Raw genomic sequence first — 16,002 nt, forward strand, 5'->3', positions numbered from 1 at the left:
GGCAACAGGAGGGCTGAGTACGGAGGGGAGGGAATTGAGAACAGCTGCCTTAGTTTCCTTCCAACCAGAAGTTTCAGGCTGCAGCCTATTTGCTCTATGGACTCTAACTCTATGGACTCAGCACAACACATTTTTTGTTAATTGCGCTGAGTCACAGAACGGAACTAATGCAGATAAACAGACTCTACCTGTATTCAGTAAGAGCAGTGGTTGTGTCAAGGTGCTGCCATTGTAACCAACTTTTTATTAAGGAGCTTATTCACAGGGCAAATTGTCCTCCCCAATGTAGATGCAAGCCTAATTCCAGTACATACCATAATCAGTAGGTGTTTTGTTTTTTCTTCAAATAACTACTAGTCCAAAGCTCTAGAGTACATCAGAATGTGAACATAAGACCTGAACAAGATTCGGATTAAAATCAAGTGTGTAAATAGATTAGGGACATGCATTCCAATACTGGGTTGTCTGTCATAAAATTTCTGGTGTTGACAGGACCTTTGAAAGATAAAAATATTTATCCGTACTTGACTAAATTTACTACCTCATTTTTATTATAGTATTTCCTGGCCAAGGTTCTCGACACTGAAAATAAATTATGAACTTTTACCATAGGGCATTACAGACAGGCAGTGTTCCACTAGAACCTCTCCTTTCTGGTCCAGTTTGTAAACCTGGAACAAGTTGAGCCAAAATTCACACCTACTAGGAGAATGTAGAAATGTATAGCAGGAGTGTGTATTGTCAGACCTTCATTTGGGTGCCTTTTTGTGTTCCACAAAAGGCTCATTGCTGCAGCTGGATGGCTTTTCTTTTTTCAAGTGATGTATGGTATTGTGTTTAAGTAGGTAGGTAGGTTTTCTGTATTTTTCTTACAACCCAATCCTATGCTTCCCCCTGCCAATGCAACACCAAAATGGCTACCACTGCATCTGGGGGGGGTGCAGTTGTAAAGCTCTCCTCTGAGTACAGGAGCCTTCCCTTCATTCATTTCCTTACCTGGGATAATCCTCTGCAGCATGGAGGGGTCTGCTCAAACTTCTGCTAGATAATTTGCTGGTGCATGTCAGCAGTGACCTGCGGATGTGGAATTGGGTCCAGGAAGGGGGAGTATGATTCAGCAGCAACCCACCCCCTTCCCAAACTGGATCCACCCATCCCCCGCCCCACTGCCACCCCATTCCATCCCCCTCTCCATCATTGCCTCATTCTGCCCCTTTATTCCACCTTTACCCCATCTTGTCCCGCCTCCCCTGTGACCTTACTTATCTTGCCAGGTCCAGAAGAGGGCCTGCCGGCACATGTAAGAAGGCTCTGGTCTTCCCACTGGTGCACCAGCATTGTGTGCCACCATGTGCTTTTTGTGTGATGTTTACAACTGCTGTAAAACTCATTCTTCCAGTGAGGCAGCCCAATCTGTTAGTATATTCTAGTTTTTTGACACACCATTTCAATTAATTATAAACCCAGATGGAGGAAGCAACTTATCATGAAGTGTGAATGTCAGCCTAAATTATATCTCAGGCAGAGCCATGTTGTCTCATGCTGGAGAATCCTTGAATGCCAGAAGATTTGTTGGATTAATATTATAGCTGATTGGTTTTTCTTTCCCTAACAATTAATAACAATTCAGCTTTTGTCATGATTGGTATGCTTATAAGTGGTGATGCCATTAAAGGTTGTTGATTAAAGTGTGTGGATCGCTATTGAAAGATGCCCTTGAAACAATGAGTGTTCCTCCCAAGAGACATATAAACTTCCCTGAGATCATAATATAATAAAAATTGGTTTGATCTGCCCCAGATTACTAGAGATGTTTCATCTGAACAGGATGCTCCAAATAAACTTCACAGTTTTCTTTAAATAAAGGGAAGTTTTGAGGAGTAGTAAGAGATGGATAAGCCATCTCTGCTGTTGAGAAATTCAGTCTGTCTTATGGGAGTCCTTTTAAAGGCACACAGAATTCAACAGGAAAACCCAAATTTGACTCTAATTTTAATTTAGGTAAAATTCGGTGGCAGTGCTAATCTTGCAATATTCTTCTGATACTGGCTGCAATAGCATGCATTGTTAAGAGAGTTTATAAGGTCATACATGCACTTGTGGCTTTTTAAAATGAACACATCTGACATACATTCATTTCTGTACCTGCTACAATCCACATTGAAATCTGGCCCTGTGCTTTTTTATTTTAAACTCACAGAAGCAACAAAATTCAGAGTTCAGATTTACTGCTGTCAACCACAAATACTAAACATTCTATGAATTTATTTTAAAAACATATGGTTTCATTTTATTTGCTTTCTGGTGCTGGAGACTATGTATCCTTGATGTTCATATGAAGCTGCCTTACAAATTCAGGTCATTGGTTTATCTACCTCCTTATTGTCTACCCAGGGTTCTCCAGGGTCCAGAGTCTAAGGCAGAGGTCACCTGCTATCACCTGCTACTTGTTCATTTTAACTGAAAATGCCAGGGCTTGAACCTGCAGCCATCCACTCTGCTGCTAATCTATGGTTGTAGAATCCTTAATCATGAGTTCTGGCAAATCTGGTGGTTACTACTGATTTTAGTAACTTATCACAGTGGTTCCCAAATATTTTAGAGGCCCTAGAGATTGCTGCCTGATTTATAAATGTGGGTGGCTATAAAGGGATATTTATAAAGGGATGTGGCTATAATGGTGATTGGGCAGCAGTCGTTGTGTCCCGTCCCCCCCACCAGGTAGCAGTTTGTTTAATCCTTGATTCACATAGCCTAATCTGCCCTGTCAGTTTCACTGCACAACAAAAATTGGGTCACAATCTACTGGTGGGTCCTAGACCCTCAGTTTGGGAACTGCTGACTTACCACATTTGGCTTGAGAGCTTGGTACAACTCTATTAAGGCAATCTTATCACCAGCCCCACTTTTTTCAAGCAGCTTGGTTTGCAATTCAGAACAAACATAGGCTTTCTGTTGTTCTTCCAACTTAACCTGCTATACTTTTAGCTATTTAATAGATGTTATACCTATTTCTTGACACGTACACAAATTTTATGGATTGTATTAAGTTTGGACCTAATATTAGAGCTTATCAGTCAGTTTTAACTGTTTGAGTAGTAAAATACGAGACAATATTTTATCTGAACATTTCTTCTTCAGGTTCCACTATCAGAAGAGTATAAAATTCCATCTTGCCTTGCATCTGTTGTAAAGGGCATGTGTAAATCCCAGCATTTTTCTTTCCAAATACAAGTGATTAGCAATTAGAAAAAGCCCCATTTACATTCATGCAGGAGGATGACTGTTTAGGGTGCCAAAAAAACTACCCACAGATTGCTTCTGTTGCTTCATCTGCTTCCTTCACCAATACTGTTGCAAAAAATGACAGAGCCATGGCTTATCTTGTCCCTCCTTCTCCAGTATCATCAACCATCCATCTCTCCCATAAGCTGGAAAATTAGGCAATAATTAAAGGGGGAGGGAGGCAATAGAACTGGGGTGGAGAAAACAACAGCTGCACCCTCCTTTACCAATGCCAATTTGTTAAACACAATCTCTTGGTTGCAACTTGGCAGCAACATATCAACACTTCACAATTATTAACTAAATTTTCAAATTCTGACAGATGAATCTTATGCCTGCTTGCTTGCTAATAAATAAGTCCTATGTGCATTTGAGTTTATTTCCAGGTAAGTGGGCATAGGATTGCAGCCTGAATATGTTTTAAGCTCTCAAGTGAGATGTTGTATGATAAAAATGAGTACATGTTGCTTGTGCATTGGAAAATATGGACGACTTTGAAGATATTATTTCAGAACTTTGTCAGGGCATGCCACCAGAAACCATGACAATTGTTGCTTTATTTGGCTTATTTCCTATAACAAGTCTAACATGTTGCTTTGAAAATAAAATCAGTACTGTATACCTGTTATCTACTACCAGCAGTACAATCCTCTACACCAGTATTTCTCAAATTGTGTGCCGAACCCACTAGATGGGTCGCAAGCTGATTTTAGGTGGGTGACCATTCATTTCAATATTTTATTTGTAATATATTAGACTTGATGCTACCATGGAATGTGACTGCTTTGGGGAAATGTTATAGATTTGCACTTTTAACAGGCTACTATGTATATGTTTTTAACAATGTCATTGGGACTTACTCCTGGGTAAGTGTGGGTACGATTGCAGTCTAGGATTGTGAAAAATGTTCCTGCTTGATGATGTCACTTCTGGTCATGACATCACTTCGGTGGGTCCTGACAGATTGTCATTCTAAAAAGTGGGTCCCGGTTCTAAAAGTTTGAGAACTACTTCCCTACGCGTCTACTCAGAAAGAAGTTCCATTGTGTTCAGTGGGGCTTATTCCCAGGAAAGTATTGTAGGATAGACATCAGTTAGATTGCAATCTTATACATATTTATCTGGGAATAAGTCCCATTGAAATAAATTACTTCCTTATATGCTAACATACAGAGGATTGCAGTGTTAACTGTGTTGCATTATTATTATTTTTAATTCTTATTCTTTGGTTCAAATCCAGTGTTACGGAAAATGTTTGGGGCTATTTTTATCCCATCTGACCCTGTGTAGAGAAAGTTTAACTCCCATTGACTTTTCTGGAATCCTCCAGTGCTGAACTGAATATCTCAAATAAAAGTCACTTGCTTCAGCCTCTAATGGTCTGGTCTACAAACTATTTAAGCATGAGTATTTGGATGTAAGGCAGGTTACTCACGTTGACTTTAATGAGAGTACATCCATTTAGATCCAGGTAGTCTGACTTATCTGTTTTGCAGATCAGACTTTATGTATTGGTTTTGATCTGCACATTCAAGGTTATATAAGTTTAGAAAGAAAAACCCAATGGCTCCCCCAATGCCTGTTGGAGAGCTGGAAATGGAATCCAGATTTCCTAAATCTCAGTCCTTTGTTTTAAATATGGTCCCCTCCTGTGTCACACCCTGAACATTATCTGAACGCTATTTGCAATAGACAGAATGGGGTGGTGGTCAGATGAAATTAACACCACATGTTCTGAAAGGCATAGCAGGTAGGCCTTTTATTGGGACCACTGCAGCATTTTGAAGTTATATATTGTTCTTCATATTGTACTTACTGATTTTCCTAAACATACAGAGAGCAGCACACCACTGCACGTGTCTAAAGTCTGATTGATTTCAAATGCAACTTAACATGCACATAGTTCACAGGTCTGCAAATTGCTCTTAGACTTGTTTCTCATATTTGACATGGTAAACTTTGCTCATTGTTGTATGGTGTGCATTTCTGTGAAATGCACACAACATGCTTAGATCTGAAATTTGATTTATGCTGGGAAGTAGAAAACATGGTGGCTTTGAGATGAACTGGGTCTTGGACTTTAATCCTGTGTTCTTGCTGTTTCATGCTAAATGTGTTTTTTAAAAAGGTAATGCCTCCTGATAGGCCCCTTAACCAAGAAGCAGTGATGAACTAAGAAGCTCTTTCTTTTCAATCTCTTTTATAAGTACTTTGCTCCTGAGTTCAGCTGGCCCTCTCCCAGCCAGATTAATTTGCTCTCCCCCTTTCATTGCTAGCATGCTTTATGACCCTCTAGAGACAATGTCAGAAAAAAAAATTGGCGGGAACTAACCACAGAGATGGATCCAGCAGTCAGGAGGTGCTCAATTTGAACTGCACATCTTTCTCTTTTGTCAGATTGTTGGCTGTGATCACCAGCTGGGAAGCACTGTGAAGGAGGACAACTGTGGGGTCTGCAATGGAGATGGGTCCACCTGCCGGCTTGTTCGAGGCCAATATAAATCTCAGCTCTTGGCAAATAAACGTAAGATGTTGACTTGACTTTTACCTCAATGAATGTCCTCCAAAATGAAAATAGCAATGATATGTAAAAAGGGACACACAGTTTCTTAAGATTTTAATTATAACCCAAACATTTCAAAAATGTTTTCTTTAACTGTACTGGCCACATGCTGGAAAATCAAGCAGAATTAATTTCTGTTCAGCCTGTCTTCTGCCAAAAATGGGATTGGTCTTTGGCTTCTTCTATAACATGTGGTTGGAAGATAGACTTGCCAGATGTCATATAAAGTAAGGCAGCTTTTCCTTGAGTGCTATCGGGAAGCTCCACAGGTGTGGCTGTTCTTATACTTCAGTGATGGAAAAAGCTGCACCTGCTAAATGCGATGCATGCACGCAATCACCACACAGCTCTTAAAGAGAAACATGCCATGCTCATCTGAACTAAGTCATGCTAATTAACTTGTGTAGTGCACACGCTGTGGTATTCTGTGCCCTGAAAAACAATTAGGCAATACAGGTCCAACCTTGTTATACGCTGATTTTTTTGAACACGGATTTGACTCAACACGAATGGCCACTGCAAATGAGAGGGAATGTGCTGATCCCTGGAGAAGGGGAAAAATGCATCTCTTTAAAATCAGTTTAAAAACTGCTTTTCTTAATGTTGTAGACAGACAGTCATGCAAGTAATCATTCCATTCTTCAGCTGAGCCAGGCAAAGGCAACGGATCCTATGCATTTCTAATTGCTGACTACTTCTCTACAGCAGTAAGAAAAGCTGTTTTTAAACCACAGTTGTAAAGGGACACACTTCTTAATTTTTTTGAACTGCTTTTATTTACCACCTTGTATGGTATCGGCAGGGAGTCCCAGAATCAAACCCCTGCAGATGTTGAGGCATGACCTTATTCCATTAGGGGCAATGGAGGGGCAAGAAACCTGGAAGTGGGTCTTTAAATCCATTTTTCCGCTTTGTTTTTTTAAATCCATGGATTTTTTTAATCTACTAGGGGTTCTGGAATGGAACCCCAGTGGATAACAAGGGATGACCTATACTTACAATCCCTCAAAGCAGGAATGGAATTGCAAAGCTAGGACAGCCTAGGACAATTAATTCACAGAATGTAGTAGTTAAGGCCAGACTACACATCACTCAGAGTAACATTAGCTTGACCACCCCTTTTCCATTTCAGTGTGTTTTTGGAAGGGTGCTTTGCATAGGAGAAGGGAGAAGAGGGTTCCTTCCCTCTGAAGCTCCTTTGCTACTTTTATCCCTGCCAAGATTGTATTACCACACAAATATGGGCCTGGAACACTGCAGGGGAAAACTTGAAGAATGCTCTTCATTCCCCATTGCTAAATGTCCCTTCCAAGGGCACTTTGCAACCTGAAAGGGGTTGTCATTACAGAGAGCTGCAATGTGACATGTATCTTGGCTCGGTTCTCCTGCTGTTAAATGTTATACTTAGCTTTTTACCCACTCTAGCTAAAACGTGAATGCACATTTAATAACTATTCTTGCTTCCATTGTATTGTTCACAAAAATGGGGTATGTATTTTCTGAATTTAGAAAGTAAAATTGGTACATTGCCTAAAAAACTAAAAGAACATACAGAATCTTTGGAGGATGTGTGTGGCCATTTCTGCTGCATATTTTATTCAATCTATTTACTTTTGGTTTCTGTGGGGAACATTGATAGGCATTTATTTACAGAATCATCCGTACTATCTCAGAGAATAGCCCGCTGGCTAGAAAGTACAAAGCACACCCTCTGTTAGCATAGCAATCTTCTGAACATTCATGTGCCAGCTGAGAGGAAACAGGCTTGCAAATATTTGGAGGAATAATAATTTCAGGAATAGCATTACAGTAATACAGGCGGTGATGCTCAGTAACAGACCTGCCTTCATTGTACCCTGGGGCAAGTCTGCTACATGCTGCTCTCCCGCCATGCCTCCTCCTCCATCATGCAGCCTCCCTCCCTCCCTGGGATACTCACCGAGGCTCATGGAGCCTCACGACACTTAGCAGAGCATGAAAAGCCTTCTGAGGCTTCTTGCACTGTTTAAACAATACTTCTAGTTTCCTGATTTTTTAAGAACGCACGAGAAGCCTCAGAAGGTTTTCGTGCCCTGTCAAGCACCACGCGGGGCTTCGTCTGCCTGAGGAATGACACTGATGGGCAGGCGTGGCAGGCGGAGGTGGCAGCAGCAGGGGCGTGGCAAGCAGAGTGCTTGAGGTTTTGCCCCCCTGCCCCAGGTCTGCCACTGGTAATGCTAAAAGAATAACATAGCCACTGAGGTGCAGCAGCCAATGTGCTGGCTGTAGGGGAGACATAGATTCAAGCTTTCCCTGAGCTACGAAGCTCGTCTTGGGCAAGTCTGTATCTCTCTCACCATAATGTACTTCACAATACGGTTGTAAGGATAAAGGCTGCAATCCTATACATATTTCCTATGGGACTTACTTCTGAGGAGACATACCTAGGTTTGTCCTGAAAATGTGGACTCTGTATGCCACCCTGAGCGCTCTTTGGAGAAAAGGCCAGGTAAAAATATGTTACATAAAGGATATTCATTGCAGACCCTTTCTTCAAAGGTTTGCTTATTCACAGAGGTGTGATTTTTCAGTGATAATGAAATAAAAACACATAACACCACTTTCTGCACTTCTCATTTTTTTAATCTCTCTCTCTCTCTCTCTCTCTCTCTCTCTCTCTCTCTCTCTCTCTCTCACTCACTCACTCTCACACACACACACACACACACACACACACACACACACACACAAAACACTGGGAAATCTGTGAAAAAATAATGAGCTGGATGGAGTGGTTGCTTGAGTAGTGTCTGTGGCTGCATCTACTGACACTACACCACCTATATCACCTACCTAATACACTTTTAAAGTGATTATAATTATAATTTATAAAAATGCGCCCTTGCAATAAAAACACATAACACTGCATTCTGTACTTTTCCTCCTTGGGAAAAAATGAAATCTGCAGAAAAAAATTAAAATGTTTTAAAACCTCTCTACCTTTTCATAAGAACTTTAAAAATAGTGAATGTAATTTCTCTATGTAGCTGTAATATAGCTGAAGGTAATATATGGCTCTATTTGTCCTGCTTTTCATTATCTCCATTCTGTTTTTCTTTCTTGTTTAAATGTCTTCTGCTTACTTTTAAATCATTTACTGTACCCTGTGCCTCTTTTTTTTCTCTCTCTCTCTTCACACTTCTTCTCACGCCCTTCTTTAGTTTGGATATAGTCTTCCCGTAAAGTCTTCCTGTAAAGCTGAGCCATATGGTAGACATACAGGCCTCAAACCCTCTTCAGGTATTTGCTGTCCATGGAGAAGCCATGTGAAGTTTCAGTGAGATTGTGTCTATTAACCATGCCCCTGAAAATAACTTGAGCTAACTACACCTATCTACTCTCCCCGCATTCAACAATTGTCTGCAGTAGCAACCACTGAATGTTCTCCTTCTCCCTGTGATTGAAAACACTTAATGATCAGGTTTTGAGGCATGGGGAGAAATTCTCCCCATGTTTAACATTTGTCTCTGGAGACAAATGCTGAATGTGGAAAGAATAGGGGATGTAGTTAGTTGGTGCAGGGGGGGGGGGGTTTAGCAGATGCAGTCTTGCTGAGCTCTTCATATATTTGGTCTCCATGGACAGCAAACACTGAACAGGGCTGTAGTCAATGAGTTGTGATAAGAATGTGTTGCAGCAAGCCTTGGACTCTTTTGCCATGGATATTTCAGCTGTTGCCCTCTGCAGCCCCATCCGCTTTGATGCGTTCCTGGAAGTCTTCCAACAAAAGTAGAATAGGCTACATTTATGCATGTGCAATGGTCTTTACTCTGTGTTTACCTTCATTTTTCGGTGGAGTGGTGAAATCTGAATTCTAAGAGTTTGACAACTCTGTTAAAAAGTGAGGAGTTCAAACGCCCTGTGCCAAAGTATCAACTGCCATTATTGATGGTTACTAAGTGCAGAGGGGAAGCCCTTACATTACACATAACAAGTGAACCAGAGGCATTTTGAGCTGCTGAGGAGCAGAGGTGGTGGACACAATTACTCTTTGTAGCAGTCAGGGACTTCCTCTTGCTTGAGATAAACGCTCAGTGATACGTCTCTGCTTTCCTTGCTTCACACAAGGTATTCAGCAGGCTACACTGCAAAGCTATAGGAGAGAATAATACTAGTCTACCATGGTACATCCATGTGAGCAGTGAAGCTTATCTAGCACGTTTTCCTTTAGTAGCTGCCTGTTCCGAACCTCAGCACCACTTTTTAACCTTTCTTAAGTTTATGAAGTGGGTTACTGTTTGGCAGAGGCAGGACTGAGAAGGAACTGCTGGAAGAAACGTATGACCAAACATGCAACCCCAAGATTGCTTCTGCTCCTTGGGGCATGATCCATAATCCATGATCCATAATCATGTTCCTGCACAATAAAGCATGGTATAAGCAACATTTCAATACCCAGTAATTCTTGTTCTCGGTCTGATTTTCCTTCCATCTGTATATCATCATATGAGGGACAGTGCTTGGGAAGGAGCATCTGTGGAGCAGGTAGCAAGAAGAGTTCAGAGGCATCCTACTGCACTTAAGGGATTTGAGTTCTTTGTGCTTTACATTAGTATCTTCTATGCCAAAAATACGTTGGAAATGTTTTCTAAAATATTCCAAACACACTGCTGTGTTCATCACATTGAATTCATTTTCTCTTTGTATCTGCATTCGATTTTGTTCTCCTACTTTGTGTACCTTATGGAGGGAGACTGAGAAACTGAGTGGGGAGGATAGGATCAGAAGAGAGAGAAGTGTGTGGAGTACTCCAGCTGTTAGCTTTTGTAACGGAAACAACTACCTCGGTATTCGTAAGGAAGGTATATCAGTCCCAGAAGTGTCAGAAACAGGAAAATAGTAAGGTGGGAGGAGCAGTGTGTCTCTGACTTCCCTCCTCCACTTTTCTGAAGGGGAAACACCTGGGTTGGTGTCTCCTCCTTGCACATAAAAATGAAAGATTGTTTAAAAGATTTGGTGCTTCAGCAACCCAGTCTCCCTCTCTGTGTCCACCAAAAGCAACTAAAGTGTTTTTATTATCCCTGCTTGTAAAACAAGGCTGTTTTTCATAGTGGAGCCCTTTGCATTGTTCACCTTGACTCCACATTGTCTTGAAGGTCGATGACAGTGTTACAGGGTCCATTTTCCCTAAATAGCTGGTGGAGTGGATCAGCAGCCCTTCTGTTCTTTCCACAGGTTTTCTTAGGTGGTTCACACATGCTAAGCCCATATGCAGCTACAAGTTCCACCCCCATGGGAGCAAGGGCACAGGCACAGCCTGGCACAACCAGACAACCTGTACTGTTCCAAGGAGACTCAATATACCATAATTTCAGACACATCTGTGTAAGAGCACCTCCCTGGGATACAAAGGAGGAGACCTTTGTTTGTTTGTTTACAAATTTATATCCTGCTTTCTCTCCTGAAGGATATTCAAAGAGGCTTACAAATATAAAATCACATAAAAATATAAGCATTGAAATATGTGTTCCACTGTGTGGGAGTGGGCAGGACAAGGGGTGACAGTAGTTCCGCTGTTTTTCTTCTCTACTGTTCCTTGGAGGTTCCTTCTACCAGCTCTGTCACTGGAGTATCATTTTTCCCTCATCAGGAGAGGCGCATCCATCATTTGAAAGGGGTTAGGAGCTGGCATACATCAACTCTTCCTTGCCCTTCCTATATCCCTCCCATCTCCTTCATGTTTGGACATCTGAGTGATGCCCAAGTTACACTAGCATGGTGTTTTTTCAATGTTGCATTGGCATCAGTGGCCCATCTGGCAGCAGGTGCACTTCTAAGCCAAATTACCTCCTTTGTGCACCAAGTGCATTTTCAATATGGTTCCAAACATCAAAGTTTCCATACTGAACTTAACAGTTTTTGGGCTAGTTGCTGTGGTCTAGCTTTTTTATCTAAAATGCCTAAACCAATCCTAAAAAGGGGGGGGGGCTATCACCAACAGTAAAAACTGAGTTTTTAGCTTTATATTCTAGTCTTTTTATAAGAACAGCCCCACTGGATCAGGCCATAGGCCCATCTAGTCCAGCTTCCTGTATCTCACAGCGGCCCACCAAATGCCCCAGGGAGCACACCAGATAACAAGAGACCTCATCCTGGTGCCCTCCCCTGCATCTGGCATTCTGACATAACCCATTTCTAAAATCAGGAGGTTGCGCATACACATCATGGCTTGTAACCCGTAATGGTTTTAATTTTTAGTCTCTAGTTTTAGTTTTAATCCTTAGTTATTTTAGCTTCAAGTGCCTTTGGTTTTTAGTTTTCGGAGTTTTAGTTTTCAGAGTTTTAAGCTAGGTTTTATTTTTAGCTTTTTTAGACAGAGTTTTAGTTGTTTTTAGTTTTCAGTTTTTAAACTTAGTTTTTTAGTGTAGGTCAGGGGTGCCCAAACCCCGGCCCTGGGGCCACTTGCGGCCCTCGAGGCCTCTCAATTCAGCCCTCAGGGAGCCCCCCTGTCTCCAATGAGCCTCTGGCCCTCTGGAGATTTGTTGGAGCCCACACTGGCCCGACACAACTGCTCTCAGCGTGAGGGCAACTATTTGACGTCTCACGTGAGCTGTGGATGAGGGTTTCCTCCACTTCTTGTTGTTTCACATCTGTGATGCAGTAGTGGCAGCAAAGGAAAGGCCAGCCTTGCTTTGTGCAAGGCCTTTTATAGGTCTTGAGCTTTTGCAAGACCTTCATTCATTCATATAAGTGCCATCTTTAATATATTCATCTATGTAAACTTATGTAAATTTATTCAAATTTTAAATGTAAATTAGTTCCTGTTTTCCCCAGCCCCTGACACAGTATCAGAAAGATGATGTGGCCCTCCTGCCAAAAACTTTGGACACACCTGGTGTAGGTGATAGTTAGCCTCCCCCCCCCTTTCAGGATTGGTTTAGGCTCATTAGATAAAAAAGCTAGACCACGGTACCTAGCCCAGAAAACTGTTCAGTGTGGATTCCAGTTGTGAAAGCCTTAGCATGTTTACAGGGCCTTATATGCTGGGATGATGCCCTGTGATTAGCCATCAAATGTAATCTGGGCTCCTTTGTGGTGGTGGGTGGTTGGGGGGGGGGGGTGAGAGGTGTACTTTTCTGCTGTTTTTGCTTCCCAGTGTTCCCTTTGGGGTTCCTTCAACCTATGCCAAGTCTGTCATTGACTTAGCATTTTCCTGGTGTTAGGGGCATATCCACCAACTCCTCCTTGTGTCTGCCACTCTCTTCTCCATTTTAGTCTCTCTGCTGGTGGGGTTGCACCAATGTTAAGAACATAAGAACAGCCCCACTGGATCAGGCCATAGGCCCATCTAGTCCAGCTTCCTGTATCTCACAGCGGCCCCACCAAATGCCCCAGGAAGCACACCTGATAACAAGAGTCCTGCATCCTGGTGGATTTATACAAGCAGGATTTGGATAATCAGATTTAATTGAATAAAAATTCTGAACTGCTAACAACTATTTGATCAAAGAAAGCTCCTGTCTTTGCTTCTTTGCCCTTCTCAGCCTCCACATGCACACATATGGTCAGCTCTGATCTGGCCCTCTCTCACATAAACACACTGGCATGTGCTGATAAAAGAACATCTTTGCTGAGATTTTCTCTAAGCTTGGCTTTGTGTCAAGCTTAAATGGATTATTCTCTAGTGGTTCCAAAATGCTTTGCCTCACAAGAGATTTTTTCTTTACTAATGTTGCAGATGATAACTAGTGAAAGTAGTTATCTACCCTGCAGGGTTAAACTTGTAATATCATTATATATTAGCTTGGAAATGTGAGAGGGTCAAAGAGTAAAAAGGTTTTGTGGTGTGCCTCTTCTTTATTTATATATTTGTTGGCTAAGCCAAGATGGATGAGATTGAGCTCCTTAATAGATATAACTGCAAATGTTGAACCTTATGAAAGTCTAGACAGTGACATGACTCAGTGAACTGAGCATTGCATTGTGGCTTCAGTAGCTTGGCTTCAAAAGGGACATCATAATTTTGCAGCTGGCTTTGGTGGAGTTCAGCATTTCAAGTCAACACTGGAGGAGAATTTTCACACTGCGAACACAGAATCTGTTTTCTCAGGGGAGTACGGAGAAGGAAGAACAGAAGCCTGTTATGGCTCTGTTGAACTTACTGGAAACAACAACAAAAAAAGCGAGCATAGAAAGCTTGCTGTTGCTTGCACTTCAGATGACCTGGGGGTAAACACAGACTTTCTATTTCAGCCATCCATTCCATTAACTTGTATTAATCTGTTTTTTGTACTAGAAGGGTTTTGCAAAGGTTTGGCTGACTCGTTTTAATTTTTTAAAATAAGAGATTGGTGAACAATCAAAAACTGCTTGAAAATAGTACCTCGGTCAGTTTGTGAGGTTATGTTCAAATTCAGGATATGTATAGCTCTGAAATAGAAAGTGTTCAAAGACAGAGCTTGTATCCAGCACTCAATTCTTTATTATGATTTTGAAATTTAATTTTAATGGAAGGAACGGTTGAGAGTTTGTTTAGAATACAGATGGGGCCTCGATAGCCAAGCAGGATCCGTTCTTGGACCCTCTGCGGATACCAAAATCGAGGATAAGGAAATCCACAATCTTTGGTCCCTTAACTCCTCCGAAGGGAACCAGAGATGTGCTCTGGTCTCCTCTGGAGGGCTTTCTGAAGCTCGTAGAGGCCATGCCTGCCTGCCTGCCCATCAGCAGCAGACCTCCCCAGCCCCGTGCCCCAGGGAAAAGGTCCGTGATAGCACCCCCCACAAGCTGTCGCTGCCACCTCCACATGGAAATCCGCCCTCCCGCTCACCTGAAGTTCATGGAGCCTTGTGCAACCCAAGACTGTGTTGGGAAAGGCTTTCTGAGGTTCTCCAATGCTATAAACTGTGCTTCCGGGAAACCAGAAGGCTTCAGAATGGTCCCTAGAGGCAGAAAAAAAGGAGGACTTCCCCAGGCCTCAGAATGCCTTAAAAGGCATAAAAACCTCACTTCCGGTTCCCTTGGGAAACTGGAAGTCACTTTTTTTTTTTTGCCTTTACGGACTATTCTGATACTCACACAGGTTGCGTTTTTTTGCCTCTGTGGGCTTCAGAAAGCCCTCTAGAGGCAACTGGAGCACAGCTCCGGTTGCCTTTGGAGGGTTCAGGTGGGACCAAGTCTGACCCAATGCACATCCAGGGGACTCACGTTGAGTCAGATCCATGGATATAAAATCCATGGATAAACGGACTCCACCAGTACGCTCATATCTCTCAGAATGTGGGTTATCTGTTCCAGAAGGTCAAGTCATGTGTGATACCATGCAAACCCAGGGGTGAGCAAACCCCAGCTCAGGGACCATTTGTGGCCCTCAGGACCCCCAATCCAGCCCACAGGGAGCCCCCAGTCTCCAATGAATCTCAGGCCTGTTTGAGACTGTTGGAGCCCATGCTGGATCATGACTGCTGGTTACAACTGCCAGACACGAGTTGTGGGTCAAGCTAGAGCAAGGCCTTTTATAGTCTCCATGTGTTTTCTGCTTTTCCCTGGGCATTCTTTTAACCCCCTCCCCACCAGTTGCCTCAGATCAACTTATGTCTCCATGTGTTTCTGGCTTGGTCTGTATGTTTTCACTGTGCAAGGAGTGTGTGGCAAACAGTTCATAGTTCTTGTGTGGTTCTACGTGCCTGTATTCTAGTTCTCATGTGTATTATAAATAAGCTCAGTAAAATTCATTCATTCATATAAGTTCTGTCTCAAATGTATTCATTTATGTAAATTTATTCAAATTTGAAATGTAAATTAATTCTTTTTTTCCTGGCCCCCAACACCGTGTTGGAGAGATGATGTGGTCCTCCTGCCAAAATGTTTGCCCACCCCTGCTATAGAAGGTATCTTTAAAGTGAAAGCAGGAAATTGGTGCTGATTGACTCCCTTGACGCGCTTCTCAGAATGTACAGCTTCTATTGGCTAGAATAGCTGTCAGTCACACTGGAACAAAGAGTGCTATAACAAATCAGTGCTAAAAGTAGTAGTATTATGGAAGGTATTACAGCACCTTAGAATAACAGCCATTTTTCTTTCTGCTTATAGATAGCAGCTGCAAGAGAGATCTGATATGTACCAACCAACACCAGAAAGGTGTCGGATGGCAATTTGAAATGATGAAAGTGTTA

At 42.1% G+C, this 16,002-nt stretch overlaps 1 protein-coding gene across 2 annotated transcripts in view; it reads left to right on the top strand.

Moving 5' to 3' along the window:
- The window catches only part of ADAMTSL1 (ADAMTS like 1), a 301,635-nt gene that overhangs the window by 113,952 nt on the left and 171,681 nt on the right, over window positions 1-16,002 (top strand). For both annotated transcript variants that reach the window (XM_066614676.1, XM_066614678.1), the window contains exon 5: window positions 5,683-5,809. In XM_066614676.1, the coding sequence (XP_066470773.1) occupies window positions 5,683-5,809 (127 nt within the window). The remainder of the gene's footprint in view (window positions 1-5,682; window positions 5,810-16,002) is intronic.

Source organism: Tiliqua scincoides, chromosome 2 (assembly GCF_035046505.1).
Source record: "Tiliqua scincoides isolate rTilSci1 chromosome 2, rTilSci1.hap2, whole genome shotgun sequence".
Taxonomy (NCBI): Eukaryota; Metazoa; Chordata; class Lepidosauria; order Squamata; family Scincidae; genus Tiliqua; species Tiliqua scincoides.